The following is a 19,101-nucleotide window of genomic DNA, read 5'->3' as shown; positions in this document are numbered from 1 at the left end:
GTAGGGGCAGGAAAGGGATGAGACTGGGCAGCCAGGGATGTGGGCAAGGTGTTGGCCGTGGCGAGGTTTAGGGCACAAACACTAAGGATGTGGCAATCGTATAGCCAACATCTGTTTCTGTTGACCTGCAGCCATTCATCCCTGCTTGTGGGAACAGTACCCTGATTCACCTTTCAGGGACTCCTCCGGTTGGAGGGGAGGAGTGGGCTGATCTCACCTCCTGGCTTGTGAGGGCACAGGACCCTTGGAACAATGGAAGGCCTCCATCACACGGGCCACAGTGATTTGTTCAGGGGTGGCCATCTGACTACATTCGAGCCAGTAAGAATCAGTCATATGATTTTTTTTTTTTTTTGCCGCTGCTGCTAGGAGAGAAAAGAAAGTTGCTAAGGAGGTACCTGGAGTCATCTTGGCACCCAGAGGGGAAAACCTGACTGAGAATGATGCATCCCAGAGGCAAGCAAAGCCAAAAGATGGAAAGACATTCTGGATGAGTTTTTGAATCCCTGGATCCAGCTATGCCTGAAGCCAGGGGTAAACCATTACGTTCTCTTTCTTTGCTTAAAGCGAGAGAGAGCCAGATGTTCCTGAATCTATAGCCAGACATATGGCCAGTCCCCACATCTCTCCGACCCTTTCCCTGGGGGTCCCCAAACCCTCTAGGAATGTCAGCAAGGTGTTGGCAGTGAGAACTTTATTAGGGGAGGGTGACTTTGGCTCCAGAAAAGGGGGGACAGTGGGGGCCTAGTAACAGTGACCACTCCAAGGAGGCCCTGGCCCTGAACCCAGGGCTCTGACAGGAAGCAGGGAGGCACCAGAGCCCCCCCGCCAACCCCCCACCCCCCAGGACCTGGGTATCCAAAGGCACCATGGCAGCTGTGTTCAGAAGGAAGTTTCATTGAGCTTCACCTTGGGGGGCGCAAGGGGAGCTCCCAGACCCGCGGGGGGCCGAGGGGCTGGTGTCGGTGGCCGTCGGGGCTCTGGCCCACCCCGGACCAGTTCTTGGCAGCGTTCCACGAAGCTGCCTCCCCCACGACGCCGGGCCTCAGCCTGTGGGGGGCTCGGGCTCCCGCGCCGGCCAGACAGGGAGGTGTCGCTGGAGGCTAAGTGAAGACTGCAGTGGTGGGGGTGATGAGGGTCAGTGCGTGTCATCCGGGGCATCCGGGGCAGATGAGCAGCAGCAGCCCCCCCCCCCCACTGCACAAAGGGGAAGTGGGGTCAGGCCTACCTGGTGAGAGAGGTGCGGGGGGAGGGGCTGGGGAGAGAGCTCCTGGAGGAAGACAGCGGCGCCCGCTCACACTGCTCCAGCTGCTCCATCAGCTCTTCCTCCGTCAGGCCACCGGCTGCGGGGCAAGGAAACGGGTTGGGGCGGGGGGCACGACAAGGATCACTGGGCAAGGGACACGCGTTGTGTGCAAGGACTGAGGTCAGGATAGGAGGAAAAATGCAGAGGTCCAGGGACAGGGGTCAGATGCTAAGAGAGAGGGGTGGACAAGCAGGGGCAAGGTAGGGTTCAAAGGCAGAGGAAAGGGGTCAGAGGCCAAGGGCTTGGGGAGGGAGACTGAGGAAGGGGGTTGAGGAGAGGGCCCTGGGGGCGGGGCAGGGAGTACCAGGGGCCTGGCCGAGGCCGTCCATGGCGGTGGTCAGGTCCCACATGGCCAGGCTGCCATTGGCCTGGCCGGTGAGCAGGTAGCGCCGGGGCCGAGAGCCCAGCCGCCGGGAGCCCTCACACTCGAGCACCGTGAAGGCGGTGGTGGGGGAGCCGTCCACCGAGCGCACGGAGCACACCCTGAGACAGAAGGGGAGGGGGTCACCCTGGCCCTAGTGCGTCTTCTCATCCTTACACCCTTCCCGGGCCTCAGATCCCACTGTTATGGCTTCCGTTCCTGCCTTTGCAACCACCACCCCAAGCCCGCTTATCCTTCCCCAGTGCACTCTCTCTGGGTGCGGCTGCCTCCTGGATGGCTCCCGCCCGGCAGCCCCGACATGTCCCCAGTGGGATTCTCCTCCAAATCTGCAGCTCTCCCCTGGTCCCGTCGCAAGGAAGGCCTGAGTCATCCTGGGCACCTCCCTCACCTCCTATCGTTCCCCACGGCCAGTCCCCTCGGCCTCCAGTGTCTCTCCCAGGGCCCCCTCCTCCCCTCCTGTCTGGCCCTGGTCAAGCGCTGCCTGCTCCCGCCAGGCACCTGTCCCAGCCTCCTCCCTGGGCTCTGGGGCTCCTATCCAACCTCCAGTCCAGCCCCCACAGTGCTCCCCACTGTGCTGCCCCATGGCTCCCCAGCCCGCTCAGGGCAATCTCGGCTTTTCCACATGATTGACTGGCCCCCTGCAGCCTGGTCACTGCTCCAGCTCCTGGACCACGCGCATCCCACTGGATGTCCTATTTGGTCACTTCCAGCCTTGGGAACCCCAGGGCTCCCTCCTCAAAAAAACCATCACAGGCCCCCTTCCCAGGCTGGGGCGAGCACCTCCTCCGGGCTCCTACAGCGGCCCGCGCCCCACCCCCTGGCCCGGATGCCTGCGCCCGCGCCTCCTGCCCCCACCCCGGGGCCCTGACCACCCTGGGCCACCTGCCTGAGGTCCAGCAGGGGCGCCTGGGGTTTCTCCAGCTTCACTGCCACCCATATGTGTCACACCTTTGATTCCTCCAGCCCCCAAACCTAGGACCAGGCCTTGTGCTCCCTTTTAGCCTTTGTTCCTTCAAGTGTCCCCTCTTTTGGCCTCCATGACCCAGCTGGGATCTTGCCTTCTCCTCCGACCACCCGCCCCCCCATATGATGGGACGGCCCTCACCGCTGACCAGTAGATGAAAGGCGCACAAAGAGCTGGCTGGCGCTTGGCACCACCTTCTGAATGAACACTTGCTGGTCATCCCGCTCGCCGTAGGGGCCTGGGCCGGGATGGGGGGGAAGGGGGGGAGTCAGGGCCAGCCGGGGCCCCTGGGACTCCAGACCCCAAGGCTCTGCCTCCTTTCCCACCGATGAATCCCTCCCAGGACCCCAGGTCTGCATTCCCAGGTTTCTGGAATTGGGCGACCTCAGAAAGGGCTGGGGGTCAGCAACAGTCAGTGGAGTTCAGGGATGCGGGGTGGGAGTCCTGGGTCAGGTGGCAGTCAGAGGACTCGATGGGGTAACAGAATTCAATGGGGGGTGGCGGGGGGTGAATGGAGGTCGACCAGGCCCGCTGGGCAGGTCAGGTAAGGGGCTGATGGAGGCCAGTGGGGCTCAGGCAGGGCGCGTGGGGCGGGGGGGGGGCGGGGGGGGCGGCGCCAGGGGCTAGCAGGCACCAATGTCATTGCCCGCGCTGCAGCCGCCATGCCCGTCGGCGGACTCCAACGCCAGGATCTTGAAGGAAGCGAGCGGGGTGGAGCCGGGCTGGGTGGAAATCATGCCCCGGAAGCGAGTCACGGACCACGTGCGCACGTGGTTGCTGTCGGCACAGACTGAGGAGCAAGGGGGGGGCGGGCAGCAGGTCAGGCCTGCATCCCCACCGCCCCACCCTCCCGAGCCCCACGATGACCCCCACAAAGGTGTCAGGATTCGGGCCCCTCTGAATTCTTCCCTTTCAGAGAGTTCGCTCTGCCCCAGAACTCCAAATGGTTAAAAATCCTCTTGGCCCTGCCTCCAAAATCGTTCCAGAGCCTGATCTCACCTAACCCTGTCACTGTCCCCCCCCGGCCCCCCGGTCCTGTCCATCATCACCTCCTCCCTGGACTCCCCGCTCCTGTCCTGCCCCCAGAGCCTGGCCCCACACGCAGCCAGGGGGACCCTGTGAACACCTGTGCCAGGTCATGGCCCTCCTCCGCTCACTGCATTCCTTCCCGAGACTCCATCCCAATCAGGGTCAAGGACAGGGTCTTCTGCATGGCTCACAAAGCCCCACCCTCTCCTTCGCCCACACTGCTCCAGGCACAGGGGCTCCCTGCTCCTCCTCAGATCCATCCTTCATCCTCCCAGCTCAGAGCCTTTGCAATGCCTGGTCCCTCTGCTGGAATGCCTGTCCCCACGGCGGGGGGGGGGGGGGGGGGCATTCCTTTGTTTCTGCTCAAAGATCCTTCCCCAGTGACCCCACCGAGCTCTAGCCACTCACACAGCTCTGCTCTGATTCCTGGTCTTCATCATTGCCTGTTGGTCATTTCTACTCTGACGTGTTTATCATCTGCCATCCCCAGCAGAACATCAGCTCCGCAGGGGTAGGGACTTGGCCTGTCTTGTCCATCACTGTATCCTCTGGGCCTGGCACACAGGTGCTCAAGCCATGTTTGGGGAACTGATGAATTACTCACTCTCGCCTGGATGGGTCCCCTTACAGGACCCATCTCACACTTCTGCAATTATTGTCCCAGGTTAAAATTCTCTCACCCACCCGCCGGTTTCACACTCCGACCTGGGCCAGTGTCCTGCAGGGAGACGCGCAGCGGGGGCAGCCCGGCGAGGCCCACCTGAGATGAGGTGTTTCTCCGAGAGCATGATCTTGGTGACGGGGCTGCGGTGCACGGTGAAGGTCTGGAAAAGCTGGGGCCCTGAGCCCACGGTCTCAGGGTGCTGGACGATGACCCGCACACCCCCGGAGCTGGTGCCATAGGCGATCTCAATCCAGTTCCCACTGTCACCTGGGGAGGGGCCGAGGATGAAGAGAGGGACAGATCAGAGACAGAGAGAGCAAGAAGCAGAGACAGAAAACAAGAGAGAGAGACAGACAGAGCTCATTAAGACAGGGGACAGAGATAGAAAAATAGAGAAACAGGGAGGCAAAGGGAACCAAGAAACTGGATCTCGGGAGAGGGATATAGTGACAGACAGACACAGAGGGAGATGGGGTTACAGAGCAAAAGCCTGAAAAACAGACATATAAACAGATGGCAAGACAAGAAAACGCAACCCAGTGTCTGAGGGACGGCCCACCCTCGCCAACTTTCCAGACGGGAACGATTATTTTGCAATGGTCAGAGACTTAATGGACCATCTTAAGGAATGAGGGTAGGTAAAACGTGGTTTTTCATATTTTGTGCAGAGGCTCAAAGCCATGGATTAGGGTTGTGCACAGCCACCCGGACGGACATTAAACCTAGGGCGGGGTGGGCAAAAGTAAGGGGACAATTGACATATACGCCCAGGAGCATTTCTGCGAATCCAAAACCTGCCGACAACACCCATTTTGTAAGGACACAAACAAATGAAGAGATAAGCGACAGTGTGGAGGCATGCGGTGGGCAGAGGGGTGGGGAAGAAAGGAATAAATACATGAAATCAGCAAGGGGACTTCCATGGAGAAAAGGTGATGACAGGTGTGAAGTTAGGTGTGTTACTCATTTACTGCTGCTGGGAAAAAAATGGACTGTGAGCCTTACCTCACGCCATACATAAAAGGTAATGGGAAAAGCAGCAGAGACCTGTATATAAAAAGCTAAAACTGAAAAGCCTCTAGGAGAAAGCACAGGGGAAAACCTTCACAACCTGGGAGCAGGCAAGGTCATCTTAAGATCCAGAAAGCACTCCCCATGAAAAAAAAAAGAAGAAGAAAGAAAAAAATAAATTTACAAAAGAGCCATTATGCTAGGTGAAAAAAGCCAGACACAAAACGCCGCATATTGTTAGGGTCCTGTTTACATGAAATGTCCAGAATCGGCCAATCCACAGAGGCAGAATGTAGATTAGGTTTCCAGGGGCTGTCAGGAGGGAGAACAGGGTATGACGGCTAACGAGTTCAGGGTTCCTTTTTGGGGTGCTAACAATCCTGTTCGGGAACTCCATAGTAGTGATGCGTGCACAACCTTGTGAATCTCCTGAAAGTCACTGAATTGTACACTTTCCAACGGTGAATGCTCTGCTATGTGAATCACAGCTCAATAAAAAACAAACAAAAAGGGGCCTATTGCTCCGCATTTGAAGTCAAGAAACCAAAACAAAAAAACTGTCCCAAGTGAGAGAACTGTAAAACGTGCACCCTCTTTGTTTTATGAGCACGCAGGCGTCATGCCCTAAATGCAGGGGTGGAAAAGAAACACAAAGATGAAGTACTAGGGGCCAGTTCTGCCCCTGGTTGGAGGGGCCCGCCACAGTGCACACAAGTGGTGCCCGGTGAGTGTTTGCTGAATGACTGAACAAGAGTTCAATCTCCCCTCTCGGCCCCTCCTAAATCTCACTGGGTCAAGCTCCACAAGTGGTGGGGAGCCGGCTGTGGGCCGGGGCTGATGGCAGGGCGGGGAGCCCATCAGAGCTTACTGGTTTTGGGGGTGAGGTAGACGCTGAGGGCCGTGACCCCGTCCTCTGCCGGGTCCCGGTAGAGCTCACTGACGAGGAGGTCGTTGTCCTTCATGCGCAGGGGAAACTTCTGCACATCTGGGGTGGGCGGGGAGGGTACAGCGGGCTTGTTCGAGGCGCCCAGGCTTTCCCCTCTTCTCCCACTTCCCCAGAAGGTTCTCGGGCACGAGGGGTGCTGGCTGCTGCTCACCCACGTAGTAGATGGAGCCATTGCTGCAGCCCAGGAGAAGGAAGGAGCCCGCCGCATCGTAGCTGGTGATGGGCTGGACCTCCTGGACCTGGGGGCAGGCGGGACTGGCTGGGGCAGAGGCGGGCGTCCCTGCCTCCACCTCCGCAGCACCCCTCAGGGCACCCCCCCCCAACTCCAGAACCCACCCTGGGTTTCTAGGCCCGCTTCTCTCCAGCCTCACCTGCTCCAGGACTATCTCCATCTGTGTCTCCCCATCTCTGGAAATCTCTGAGTCAGTGTCTCTGTCTCTTGGCCTCTCTTTGACTCTATTTCTGGCTTCTCCTAGTCCTCTCTGTCTGTCTCTCTGCATCCCTTCATGTAACCACACTGCCTTTCTCTCTGTCCACCCTCCCCTCGCTCTGTCCCCTCTTTCCGACTTGCTCTACTTCTATTTGTCTGTTTCCCTCCGTCTCTGTCTGTCTCTCCCAAACACATGGGACAGGAGAAAGCAACACTGCAGGTGTATTTTTCTTTGCATTCTGGACAGGGCTTGGGAGGGCAGAGGGAATGACAGACATTTGCTCGTCTCCCTCTGGGTTTCTGCCTCCTACAGTGTCTCCACTCCCCCATTCAGTGCCTGGAGACTCCTCTGTCCTCCTTTGCAAACCCACCATCTTTCCTGTCCGCCCAGCAGCCCCTCTTCCAGAAGGCCTCCCTGACCTGACATCCCTTAGGTCTTTATCGTGCCAGCACCCCCCCAGGATCTGGCCCACCACTGGGTTCTCTGGCGCTCTGCAGGTGGGGCAGGGCAGAAAGGAACCCCTCCCTGGGTCTGTATGGTCTGGACAGCCCACCCGGGAAGGAGGCAGCCAGGCTGGCCAGCACCCTGACCTGCCAGTGCTTGGTGACGGCATTCCACACCCCGATGCGCCCCGTGTGGCTTGTGGCGATGAGCTGGTTCCCAACGAAGAATAAGGCCTCCACGGGCACCCCCAGATGGAAGACTCCTGCGGAGGGCAAGGAGCACTCAGCCGGGACCCCTGCTTCATGAGGGAGAAGGGAGGGGGCAGGAAGAACTCCGAGGGCCAGAGGATTCCATGGGCCAGATTCCGGACAGGGTATGGAATTCTAACACGGTGGAGATTTTCAACAAGGCAAACAGAGATTTCTAATGGAATGCAGATTCTAACAGGCTCTGGGGTCCTACTCGCGTGGAGATCTAACAGGGCAGGGAATTCTGACGGAGGGGAGAATCCTATGTGGGTGGGTTTTTCTACAAGCCAAGGAATTCTAACAGGATACGGAATTCTAAAGGGTTGGAACATCTTAATAATGCAAAGAATCTTTATGGGCGTGAGAACTGTATAGCGTGGGTTATTTTAACAGGCCACAGGATTCCAATGGGGTAGAGAATTCTAACAGACCATAGGCTGAAGCATAATTCTAAAGGGCGAAAGGTTCTGGAAAACTCCTGGTACCCTACCTATCTCGGAGCCACCGCCTTCTGCCTGCAGAGCCCACAGCAGGATCTCGCTGCCTGTGGCCGCTGCCACCATCTTGTCATGCTCACCCAAAGCCCCACCAAGCACCCGAGCTGTGAGTGCCAGTCGCTCAATGGGCCAGTCCAGGCGCGGGCTGGAAAACACCAGCTGCCAGCCAGAGGCTTCCTTGAGCCTGGGGGGTGGGGGGATATCGTCAACCCTCACCGTGAGCCCTCCCCATCAACAGGGCTCGGGCCTCCGGGCACCACCCTCCCCGGGCACCTATAGCAAACGAGGAAGTGGGTGTAGGCCACAGCGATCCAGTTGTGGTGTCCACACACGAGGCGCACCATCCCCGGCTCCTCTGGTAGCCCTTGGGGGTGGGAAGAATGGGGATCACGGCGGGGTCACAGGGACCCCACTGGGTGCCCCAGCCTCCCAGGGGACAGAAACGTACCCGATGGGGAGGGAGGGGCTCTCTCATCCAGCATTCGGCCCAGCAGCCCTGCATTGCCCAGGTTGGGGGGCATTGTGTTGCTGCGTCGAACGGGGGTTGGGCGCCCCCCCGACTGCTGGGGTCCCACTAGGCTGTGCCGGTTCCGCCGCTTTACTGGGAACACTATGGCAGGGAGAAGGAGCAGAGCGACAATAATTGTAATAATTGTAATAACTGCCATGTCACAAGCACTTTAAATAGGCCAGATACTGATTTCCCCCCAAGTGGGGCATAGTCTCCTGGGGAGAAGATTTTAGGTGGTGTGGGGACACGGCATTCAATGACATGCAATCACACAGCAAATTACTCCCTTTTCGGTTCCTTTGAGCCCATCACAAAGGACGAATCAGTTTGGTGCTGCCCTCATATGCTACCTTTTCAGTGTTTGCTAATCTTCTGTTTTAAGAAACAGAAGTCTAGGGGCGCCTGGGTGGCTCAGTCGTTGGGCATCTGCCTTCGGCTCGGGTCATGGTCCCGGGGTCCTAGGATCAAGCCCCGCATTGGGCTACCTGCTCTGCCGGAGGCCTGCTTCTCCCTCTCCCACTCCCCCTGCTTGTGTTCCCTCTCTCGCTGTGTCTCTCTCTGTCAAATAAATAAATAAAATCTTAAAAAAAAAAAAAAGAAAAAGAAAAAGAAACAGAAGTCTATCTCCTTGGCAGGCAGAAGCATCACAACATTGGTATTTGGGGGGGTTTTATTTTCACGTTTACTTATTTATGGTATAAAGGTAGTGATATAAAGCTTCTGTTCAAAATGACTTTTGTGCTGGGCGCCTGGTTGGCTCAGTCAGAAGAGCGTGTGACTCTTGATCTCGGGGTTGTGAGCCTGAGCCCCGTGTGGGGTGTAAAGATTACTTAAATAAATAAATAAACTTTAAAAAAATGACTTTTTAAAAACAACACAGTAAAACTAAGTTAAGAAAACAAAAGCAGAGATCTTCATATTTGGCAAACTTCATGAAGGTACTGAGGTTAGGGAAATAGTCATAAACTGAACTTCCCCATTTTGTTCCTTCTACCCATCAGCAAAGCCTAGTGGACTACAGTTCCCGATAACCACTGGGGCATATTTTCCATGGCCAGTGCGGTGGCTGATCCAAGGTCCCATGGAGATTATCTCCCCTTTAATATTTCTCCCCTCCATGCAAAGGACCCTGGTTCTTCCTAAGTTTCCCCACAGGGAAATCAAACCTGGACTGAAACTCCCCTCAGGCTCTAAGGCATACTTCTGAGCCTCAGTGAGGCTAGCTGGCCCATTGCCTCATTGGAAACGCTGTTTCCTACTTCCTTTCCATCAGGCCGGCCTCTGATATAGGACTACAACTCCCATAGTGTCTCAGGGCTCACAGCTGCGACCTTATGGGAAATATAGTCTTCAGTCCACCCTCCCTCCCCTCCAACCCTTAGTTGTGCCCACCTGGCGGAGGCAGGTAACCGTTGAAGAGAACATTTCCACAAGAAGATCGGTCCAACTCCTCCCGCAGCTGCAGGCGTCGAACTGAGGCGGAATAACTCGAAAGCTGGGACTTGGGAGAGTACTGAGGCAGATCCTATCCGCCTCCCCTAGCTCATTCTCCACCACTCCCCCTGAGACCCAGGACCAATTCCAGTGCTCTCAGTTCTAACCCAAACTTCTTTCAGGAGAGGGGGAGAGGGAACATCAGGAAAGCTGGAGCTCGTTTTCTATGCAACGAGGATGCTAATGGGGCCCCCACTTACCCAGAGGAGTGAGCCCATAGAACTGGGCTTCATGGAGGAGGCTGGAACCATGGACACCCCTGGGTAGCAGAATTGACTAAGGGTCAGAGTCTGGGGAGTGGGAGTGGGTGGAGAATTCTGAGGGGGAAGTTTTCAAAACTGCACAGAGAATCCCAAGCAGTAGCAAGTTTTGACTGGATAAAGATTCTAAGCAGCAATGATATACATGGGCAATGAAAATGGGTGGGTGGGTTGTTTGTGTGTGTGTGTTTGGGGAAAACTCTAAGGACACAATTTAAATAGGATCGAGGAGCTTAAGTGAACATTCTGAGGGGAAGAAGGTGAAGACGGTGGGGTCCCTTTATCCCCGTGCAAACCTGGGGTCCAACTCTTTGGTGCGCAGGAAGTTGAGGATGGGGGCGAAGACGGTGGGGTCCCTGTCGATGAAGATCTGCGGGAAGGGGGGCAGAGGATGGATGGGGCAAAGAGCGGGGCTGAGCGGTATCCTGTCCCTCCTCCTACCCCGCTGCCCCATTTCAGCTCTATGCCCTACTCACGGCTCCGGTCTCATCTTTCAGTGTCGAGATGCGTCCGCTCAGAAGACTGCAGGGAGGGGACACAGAGCAGGTGTCACGGGCCAGGGTGTGTGTGTGCGGGCGGTGGGGTGGGGAGGGTAAGTGGGGGGATTAGGGCTCCCCATAGTCTCTTCCCGAACCGCCCCCCCCCCCCCGCACAGCCCGCCCCAAACTCGCTCTCCCGATCACCTGGAGAAGAATGAGTCTGGGATCCAGGTGAGGGTCTGGCGAGAGGTACTGAATCTAAGCGGGGAAAGTGAGCAGACGCGAGGGGTTGGAGGAAGGGTAAGGAATGCGGCTCCCTAGCCACGGCGTCACTCCAGGCACTCGCGCCTTCAACAGGAGGCGGAGCAATCCGTGATGGACAAGGATTCCCCCCGGGAGAGGCGGGTACTCCCATTCCGCTCCCCGCTCCCGAGGTGGTGCCTCAGGAATTTCCTACACTCACCTCTTGCCTCCCACGTTCAGATGAATCACCTCCCCGGGAGGCCCCGGACCTGGGACCCCATCGGCAGCAGGAGCCGCGGCTGCCATGGCCCCCGGACGAGCCGGCCGGCCAGCACCCGCTTCCGGGTCTGTACTCAGGCTCCGCCCCCACCGCCTGCTCATTGGCCTGGAGACTCCCGGAGCCGCCAGCGATTGGACAAAGGGCTCACCCGTCGCAGTTAAACTCTCCGCCTCCTTAAAGGGACCCGCCTTTCTTGCGCTGGACGGGGCGTACTGCAAGGCCCCTTTGGGGAAGTTTAGATACAAGGGCTAGCGAAACTCCTCTATCCTCCTGGTTCCCATTTTAAAATTGGAATCTAGGTGTTTCATCGGGGACATGTGTTTAGATCCCGAAATTAGTACACACCGAGAGGACATCTAAATGTTCTCTGCAGCCACAGTCTTTACCTGCGCCGCCCCCTCCACCCCGCCCCACACATCCTCCCAGGCGCAGCCCATGAAACGCGAACAAACAGGCATAGACCGTCAAAGCCAAAGGATTTATTATAGGTACATACAGTGTGCGCCTGCCACACCGCCCCACATCCCCGGGCCCCAGCGGCTCCTCCAGGCGGCCATGGGGGCTGCCCACAACCCGGTTCCCCCACTCCCTAGGGAGGTGCTCCTGCCAGAAGCATGCAGGGGGGGAGGGCTTCCCCTCGCCCCTCCCCTCACAAGGTGGCATTTACAGCTGGAGGGGGGAGGAGAGAGGAAGACAGTTTTGAGCTTTGACGCCCCTCCCATTAAAAGCCTTCGCGGATGCGGGGCGGGGGAGGAGGAGGTCGACGTTTTGCAAAAATAAACTAAGTCAGGAATTAACCGCATGGCTCTGAGACGGCGGAGTGTAGGGGCCAAGGCCCCCTCATTCCACCTTCCCAGACAGAGATCAAGGCAGCATTGGAAGTGAGGTAAAGGCGGGGAGGAGGCGTCCCCTCCCCACCCCCTAGCACCCTGGATGGTCCAGGGGACCTCACCAGCGGCCCCGTGCCCATCCCTAGGGCGGAGAGGGGGGGCAGGAATTATCGCCCCTTACCACCCCAGCTTCTTGGGGCAAGATCTGGAGATCCGGGCAGGGGGCTTGGCTCAGCTGGCCCCTTTACCCGCCCCCCCCAACTCAGTTATTGCATAAAAATAATGGAGCCCCAGCACCTGGGGTGGGGTGGCGAGCAGGAAGGGGCCGAGATATGGCTATAGGGGCAGCAATCCCCCCACCACTTCCTGGAGTGCAGAAGTCCCCTCCTTTCCAGTGCCCATCTTGGCGCGTCCGCAGTGGCGGTGGAACCAGGGGCTCCCCGCCCCTGCGGAAGAGAAAGTGTCTTTGTGCCCACAGTGCGGAGAGAAGGGGCGGGGATGTGTGTCAGGCCCAGGGGCTGGGAAGTCACTTCCGGCGCCCGCTGGGCCTGCGCTCCCCCGCCTCTCGCTTGGGGTTGCCCTCGTCTGTAGAGGACGTAGTGGGTAGTGTCTGTCCCCAGCGGGCGATCTCCACGTGCTCTCCCACGGAAGCAGCCACAGCCTCCAGCCAGCCGTTCATCTCCTCCTGGAGAGAGAAACAGGGCACAGAGTCCGGATTTGGAAGAAGAGGGGCTGTGTAAGACATGAGCCTGCAATTGGAATGCCCTCTGAAGTTCAGCTTCCCGATCTTAAATGGGTTAATAATAATAATGCAAACAGTTACATAGCCCTTAGTATGTTCCAAGCTCTGTTCTAAGTGCTTCTTCGGGTTAGTTCACTTAATCCTATGCAATAGGATTATATCAAATTCCCACTACAGAGATAAACAACAACAAAAAACCAGTAACATCAGCAGACGTTTCTAGAGCACTGACATTCACCAGGCCACGGAAGTGGCTCTATGTATCAACTTACTTACTTCTCACAAGAACTCTAGAATGGAAAACTATTTTTATCCCCATTTTGAAAATAAGAAGACATGGAGAGAATACAGGCCTACTCCAGAGCCTCTTGTAAGGATGAATGAGATAACAAGCATTATTTTCAACATCTCTTTAAACCACCACCACGCCTGCTTCTCCTCCCCTGACCCCTCCCCTTAGCCCCAGTCCCAAGGTTCACCCTCAGCCACCCCCTCTCCTCCCACAGGCCAGCTGGGGTCCAGCCTTGTGCTTTCCCACATGGGTTCCTGTCCTCGTTGCCTCCTGGGCTCCACACCTCCCCTCTCCGTCCCCCCAGTCTACCCTGCACATTGTTGCCAAAGGATCTTTCTTATACATCGCTGTAATCTCCAGCACCCCCAATCTTGCTCAAAAGTCTGCCATGGCTCCCCAATGCCTTCAGGACAAACTCCAACCTCCTCCAAATGGCCCACAGTGCTCTGAGATCCAGCCCCTGGGAACCTTTCTGGGATCCTTCCTCCTTGAACCCTCCACCAGCACAGTTAATGTTTTGCGTTTCCACACCTCTGGTTCTCTGCACTTGGCAGTTCTCTCTGCCTCTATCATCCCTTTTTAGCTAACTCCCACCTCTTATCTTTCCAGTGTCATCTCAGAGGCCAAGGCAAGGAGGTTGGACGTTGTCCTGGGGCCTCCAGGCAGCCCTCCTGATCCCTGCCCCTCCTCCCCCCCCATGAGTTAGGAACTTCCTCTGTGATCTCACGCCAGTGGGCTTTCCCATCACAGCCTGGTGACTCTGGCTTGTGTTTCTGGCTCACAGCTCCACCGCTCTGGGCCAGGAACCAGCTAGCCAGGTAATTCTTGAGGTCCGGACAGGGGAGAGAAAGGACCAGATCTCACCTCATCTTTAGCCTGGAGCAAAAACTCGCTGCCATCCTGGGTCCTGTAGGAGGGGACACAGGACTTGGGGAATCTGGGGCAGGGGCCCGGCCCACCCGTCCACCAACGAGCCTCCAGGGGAGCAGGGTATTGCTGGGAGGGGGAAGTTGGGCCTAGGATCCCTCCCCTCTTGCCCATTGGGGGGCTCACTGGAGCTTGAAGACGTGCTTCTTTTTCTTGTAGTCACTAGCCACCTCGCTGGTGGCCTTGTGCAGGCTGAGCAGTGGCTCCCCGCCGTGTGTGCCCCCAGACGCCGGGCCCTTGGCGTCCTTGTAGAAGCCCAGCTCCCCCTTGCTGAGCACGCAGTACAGGCTCACCCACGACCTGGGGCGACGATATGGGGCTCAAGGCAGAGTCACAGCACTCTGCCTGGGAACTCTTCATTAACACCCTTCATGGCTGAAAAGGCCTGACCCTTCCTTCCTCTGGGCCTTTGTCCTAGTTGGGCCCTGTGTCTGGGGTGCTCTTCCTTAATGGCTGTTCCTGAGCTGAGGGGAGAATCTAAGACTCTCGGTTCCAAGCCTGCTGGGGTTGCCCTTCCATATCCCCCCACCCCTTGCTGAATTTCCTGAAGGCAAGACTTAAGCTGTCTTCTACATAAGCCTTTGCTTGGGCATGTTCCTTGCCCCCCCTCCACCCACCATGGAATCCCCTGAAAGGAGATCTACTGGTCCAGTGTCTTCCTATCTCCCCATTCAGCCAAAGCCTCAGTGGAGGAAGAAGTCTCTCAAGAGTGAAATACACCCTAGGTGCCCCTTTATTACCACCTTGGCCTCACCGCAAGGAAGAAAGACTGCCTCAAGGCAAAATCTCAACCTGTCTTGCCCATTTCACATATTATCTTGGGTCTAGGCCTCACTCTGCTCATTGGCCAACGCTTTCCTTTTTGGCTCCACCTCTCCCCAGATTCTGCCTCCCAATTGGGCCAATTGGACAACCATGAGCCTCACTCCAGGAGTAAGCACATCACTCTTTGGACCCCTATATGTGCCCCCCACCTCAGACCTCGGGCTCCGGGCTCGGGCTCTGCCCTTTTTCGGACCTCTCCCGCCCACCCCAGCAACAATTTGAAACTCGGAGGACCCACCCCATTCATTGGTTGGATGACCTCTCCACGCTCCACCTCACGAGCCACTGGAACCCTGTAGACCGGACCCCATGTCCAACTGGCTCTTAGCTCTAGTTAACTCCTGAACTGATTGCTATGAGTTTGGATTTGCAACTTATTTGCACTCGGAACATTTTCTTACGATCCGGCTCCCACCTAAGCGCCACCCCCTCGCCCATTGGACACACTAAGTCTAGGTCCCGCTCCTCCAGTTTACAGATTTGAGTCTTTGACGTTAAACCCCGCCCCTCTTCAGGCCCCGCCTACTCCCGCCACCCGTTGGAGTCCCTGAAATTTAGTACCACCCCCCCTCCTCAGGCCCCATCTATTCACTTATTGGATACTCTGAGCTTGGGACCCGCCTTCCAAAACCCCGCCCACACGCTCACCGGTTGGACGACTTGCGGTTAGCGTCGAGCTCGCGCTTGCGCAGCAGGAAGCCCTCGTGCTGCACTGTGTGAGTGGGCGGTGGCGGAGGCGCGGGGGCGGAGCCGCCCTGGGCCGGGGCGGAGCGCGAGCGCCGGCTTCCCCCGCCCTCACCACCCTCTCTGGGCCGCGGCCGCCGTCGCGGCTTGGGCCGGTCCCGCGCCCGCGGCCGGTCCGGCCGAGGTGTCCGCTCGGGCGGCTCAAGCCCGTTGGGCAGGCGGCCTGGGGGAAGCTCGCGAGGCTGAGGCAGCGACGGCTGTGTGAAGGGAGGGGGGGAGAGGGGTGCTGTCCATAGGGGGGCTGTTGGGGCCATCTGTCTGGGGGACTCACGGGTCTGGGGGTCCCATCTGTCTTGGAGGCGAGTATGGGAGGACCTCAGGGCTGGAGGCTTAACTTTTAGGGGCCCCATCGGTGTTGGGAGTGAGACTGTCAGGATTCCTAGGTTTGGAATCGCTCTCGATCTTGGGGAGGAAAGCGCTAGCTCTATGGAGGTGGGGGTGCAGGCAGGTTGGTGTCCGAGCTGTTGTAGGAGGAATCTGGGACTTCTGTGTGTGTGTGTGTGTCTGTCTGTGAGGATATCTGAGACCCCAGGACAGATGTGGGAAGAGTGTGGAGTCTGTGTGTAGAGGGGGTAGGAATCTCCTTAGGCTGGTGGCCTTATCTTTCTAAAGGAGAAATTTTCAGATTGTGGGAGGCATCTGGGGGACCTCTCCAGCATCCCCTGAGAATCTCTACAGGGTTCAGATCCGGGGGAAGCAGGGCTAGGCATTGGTGTTTCTGGGTCCTGGTTCCTGCTCCTGAGGAGAGGGTTCCCATACCCCCACCCATTCTGAGGCTCAACTTACCCCAACAGGGAGCCCTGGGCCTGCTTCTTTCTCCTGCAGCTGCTCCACAATGTCAGCCAGGGTGGCCTTCCTGGGAGGGGGAGGCCGAAAGACCCAATGGAACTGGGGTGCCCTCTCCCAGGGACCAGCCTGGTTGGCTGGAGGAGCCTCCACCTCTTAGCCTGAGATGTCAGGTCCCTGTCCACTTCTGCAGTTGCCTTTCTGAGATGCATGCCTTACACACCATAGGTACTTGGGACATGACATGTCTGCTGAATGGAGGACAGAACCTTTCCTTTGAGTTTTAACCGGAGAAAAATGCAGACTGGTGCCTTCAAGCCTTTGAACATTATACTGCCTTTTTCCACCCACCCCCTGAGCTCCCAAACCCCCTGGACTTGCCCTATCCCGGCCCTGATCATTCTGGGTCGTCACTATCAAGTGACAAGTCTGTTTCCCCCGCTGGACTGTGATCTCCATGAAAGCAGGGCTGAGGCTGGTTTGGTCACTGCTGTCCCTAGCACAAACCACACATGAATGGGGACTCAGCAACTGTTCATGATACACAAAATTAAAAAGGAGTCAAGAAGTCATTGTCTCCAAACCTATTTGAACAAAGGCCTCTTTCTGGGGATGCAGCTGATTGGATCAATCTGCTCCTCACACTCTGGTTAACACTGAGGTCTGCAAGGCCTGGGTTCCAGTCCTGCTTCATCCAAACTGAGTGATTTGCCCTTTCTGAGCCTTAGGGTCCCCATCCACAAAATGGAGATGACAGAAGCCTCCTGTTTATAAGGTTGAGACTGCGATAAAGGGTCTTACATCTGATCAGGGAGAAGATGGTTCCACCACTAGCCCAGTAGAGAAACTGCGAGGCAGAGGGGACAAAATTCCTGCCCAGGCCACCTAGCTGTGGGACAAGAGGTACCTCTCCTAACCTCTTTCAGCCCCAGCTTACCCCTCTGCAAAACGGGTACCAGGACAGTATCTTAAGCAGTTCTGAGCCCTGGACGCCCTCCCCACTGGGCCTGTGTGGCTCCAGGAACTCTTTGCGTCCCCTTTCCCTCACTCCCCGGGCACACGGGGGCCTCACCCCTTGGCCAGCTCTCCTCTGGTCGGCGTCTCCTGTTCGCTGGACTCCTGCCTCTCCAACCGCCGCTCCCGCCGCTCGCGCCGCCGCTCCATCTGCTCGTAGCGGCCCAGGGTGAGGCTATGTGCCGCCTCGTGCTCCGCAGACTCCTGCCGCTCTGCCCGCCGCCTCCGCGCAGCCTCCTCGGATTGATCGGCCGATTCCTGCCGCTCCGGTCGCCGCCTCCTGGGCAGCTCCTCCGTGCGGTCAGCTGACTCCTGGCGCTCCGGCCGCGGCCGGACTTGCTCCGCTGCCGCGAGGGCCCCGGGGGTCTCCGCCGCATCCTCTGGTGCGGCCGGCGGGGCCGGGGGCTCCACCCTCCCCGGGATCTCCGGCAGCCGGTCGATGCGCGGCTGGAGGCGCTCGGGCTTGAGCTCCTGGCGCACGTACCCCACCCGGGTCCGCACCTCCGCCGACAGTGTGTCCGAGGCCCGGCGAGCCAGGGGCTCCAAGCCCCTCTCATAGCCCCCTGGCCGCAGGAGGGGCGCTGCCTTGGCCGCCAGTTCCGTGGGGTCTCCAAAGAACTTGCGCCCCAGCAGGGGGGTGGGGGGCTGCTTGCTCTGTTCCGCCTTGAGTTTCTCTATCTGGGAACGGAGGGGCCAGGGTCAGGTAGAGGGGCGTGTGTGTGGGGGGGTGGTCTGGGAAGACGCCTCTGGGTCGTCTGCCTCCCCCGCTCAGTTTAGTAGTTTCTATTATTGAAAAAGCAAGGTTGTGCAGGCCTGAGCCCATGCTTTTCCCTGCTGGAAACTTAATTCCTATTTTCCTTGGCATTTAGTGTTCTTTTAAGAATAGGCTAAATCATCACTTTCTCTAGGTGCCTTTCTGACCCCCATTGCCTCCTTCCTGAATGTCCCCCCCAACCCAGGACCTCTCTCCTCATTCTTCAAGTCTCCTCTCTCCTCATTCTTCAAGTCAGAGCCCCCTAAGCCAGGACAAGCGCTTCTGGGCTCCCCCACAGCCCCTTGTGTTTCCCTCATCCTAGCCCTGGGCTGTCACTGTCTGGTGACAGGGCTGTTCCCCTTTCCCCCACTGGACTGGGAACCCAGTAAGGATCAGTCTCAACACAGTGCTGAGTCTGTCTGTCTCACACAGAGGGTTGGGTGTGGGGGTGGCTGGGGCAGGGTCTGGGGTGCTGACCGTGGTCAGGCGCCGCAGGGAGCTGAACCTTTCTTCCCAGGCGGCAGCCGCTTTGCGGAAGGCCTCGTGTCTCCGGATAAGCTGCTCCACCTCGTCCACGCTGCTGCCCAGCTCCCGGCTCTGCAGGACCGGCTCTTGGGCGGTCAGCCAGGCATCGGCCACCACGGCCTCCTGGGCAAACTGGTGCACCTCCAGCACTGAGGGGAGACACTGGGGGTAAGAGTGATGGGGGCGGCACCTGCGGGCCCTTCACAGGGCGCTGGCTGTTTTCTCTGGCCCTCCACACCCTCCGGCTTCCTGTCTCCCAGCCCTGACCACTCTGGGCTCTGCAGGACTGAGGGGGGCTGGGCGTATCTCTGAGGGCACCGGCTTCTCCCCCAGGCGTCTGCCACCAGGGATTCAATGGCAAGGCAGTCCTCCTGTCCACCCTCCCAGGCCTTCATGTTTGCTGCAGGGCACCTGCATGCTGCGTCACCCTCCGGGCTTTCTAAACACGCGGGAGCGCTTCCCTGTGCCCTTGA

At 58.0% G+C, this 19,101-nt stretch overlaps 2 protein-coding genes across 7 annotated transcripts in view; both read right to left on the bottom strand.

Moving 5' to 3' along the window:
• Positions 1-679: 679 nt before the first annotated feature.
• On the bottom strand, positions 680-11,252 carry SHKBP1 (SH3KBP1 binding protein 1). Its single transcript, XM_078063016.1, has 18 exons — positions 11,130-11,252; positions 10,871-10,924; positions 10,664-10,709; positions 10,484-10,557; positions 10,128-10,186; positions 9,826-9,906; positions 8,371-8,532; positions 8,196-8,286; positions 7,916-8,106; positions 7,324-7,439; positions 6,454-6,541; positions 6,225-6,341; positions 4,442-4,612; positions 3,287-3,442; positions 2,794-2,890; positions 1,611-1,789; positions 1,229-1,343; positions 680-1,114 (listed from the first exon to the last, which is right to left on the bottom strand). Exons 1-18 carry the CDS (start codon positions 11,213-11,215, stop codon positions 883-885), a joined length of 2,115 nt encoding a protein of 704 aa, XP_077919142.1. The 5' UTR covers positions 11,216-11,252; the 3' UTR covers positions 680-882.
• A 396-nt stretch (positions 11,253-11,648) lies between these two features.
• Positions 11,649-19,101, bottom strand: part of SPTBN4 (spectrin beta, non-erythrocytic 4) — a 73,213-nt gene continuing 65,760 nt past the window's right edge. For 4 of the 6 annotated variants that reach the window (XM_036094986.2, XM_078063439.1, XM_078063442.1 and 1 more), the window contains 7 exons: positions 18,581-18,777; positions 17,408-18,027; positions 16,336-16,405; positions 15,454-15,746; positions 14,107-14,280; positions 13,918-13,960; positions 11,649-12,704 (listed from right to left, as the gene is read on the bottom strand). In XM_036094986.2, the coding sequence (XP_035950879.2) occupies positions 12,546-12,704; positions 13,918-13,960; positions 14,107-14,280; positions 15,454-15,746; positions 16,336-16,405; positions 17,408-18,027; positions 18,581-18,777 (1,556 nt within the window). In that variant the 3' untranslated portion in view covers positions 11,649-12,545. The remainder of the gene's footprint in view (positions 12,705-13,917; positions 13,961-14,106; positions 14,281-15,453; positions 15,747-16,335; positions 16,406-17,407; positions 18,028-18,580; positions 18,778-19,101) is intronic. The other 2 variants (XR_013444353.1, XM_078063440.1) reach the window with 2 other exon arrangements.

This window comes from Halichoerus grypus, chromosome 15, assembly GCF_964656455.1.
Source record: "Halichoerus grypus chromosome 15, mHalGry1.hap1.1, whole genome shotgun sequence".
Taxonomy (NCBI): Eukaryota; Metazoa; Chordata; class Mammalia; order Carnivora; family Phocidae; genus Halichoerus; species Halichoerus grypus.
This window is presented reverse-complemented; position numbering and strand designations above follow the sequence as displayed.

Bases quoted from the DNA above. Each gene is read 5' to 3' on its own strand.
- SHKBP1 (XM_078063016.1), bottom strand. From the start codon at position 11,215: ATGGCAGCCGCGGCTCCTGCTGCCGATGGGGTCCCAGGTCCGGGGCCT. The intron at 8,107-8,195 runs GTGCCCGGGGAG...CCCACCCCCCAG, and splicing joins CACTTCCTCGTTTGCTATAG to GCTCAAGGAAGCCTCTGGCT. The intron at 6,342-6,453 runs GTGAGCAGCAGC...CGCCCACCCCAG, and splicing joins TGGCTCCATCTACTACGTGG to ATGTGCAGAAGTTTCCCCTG.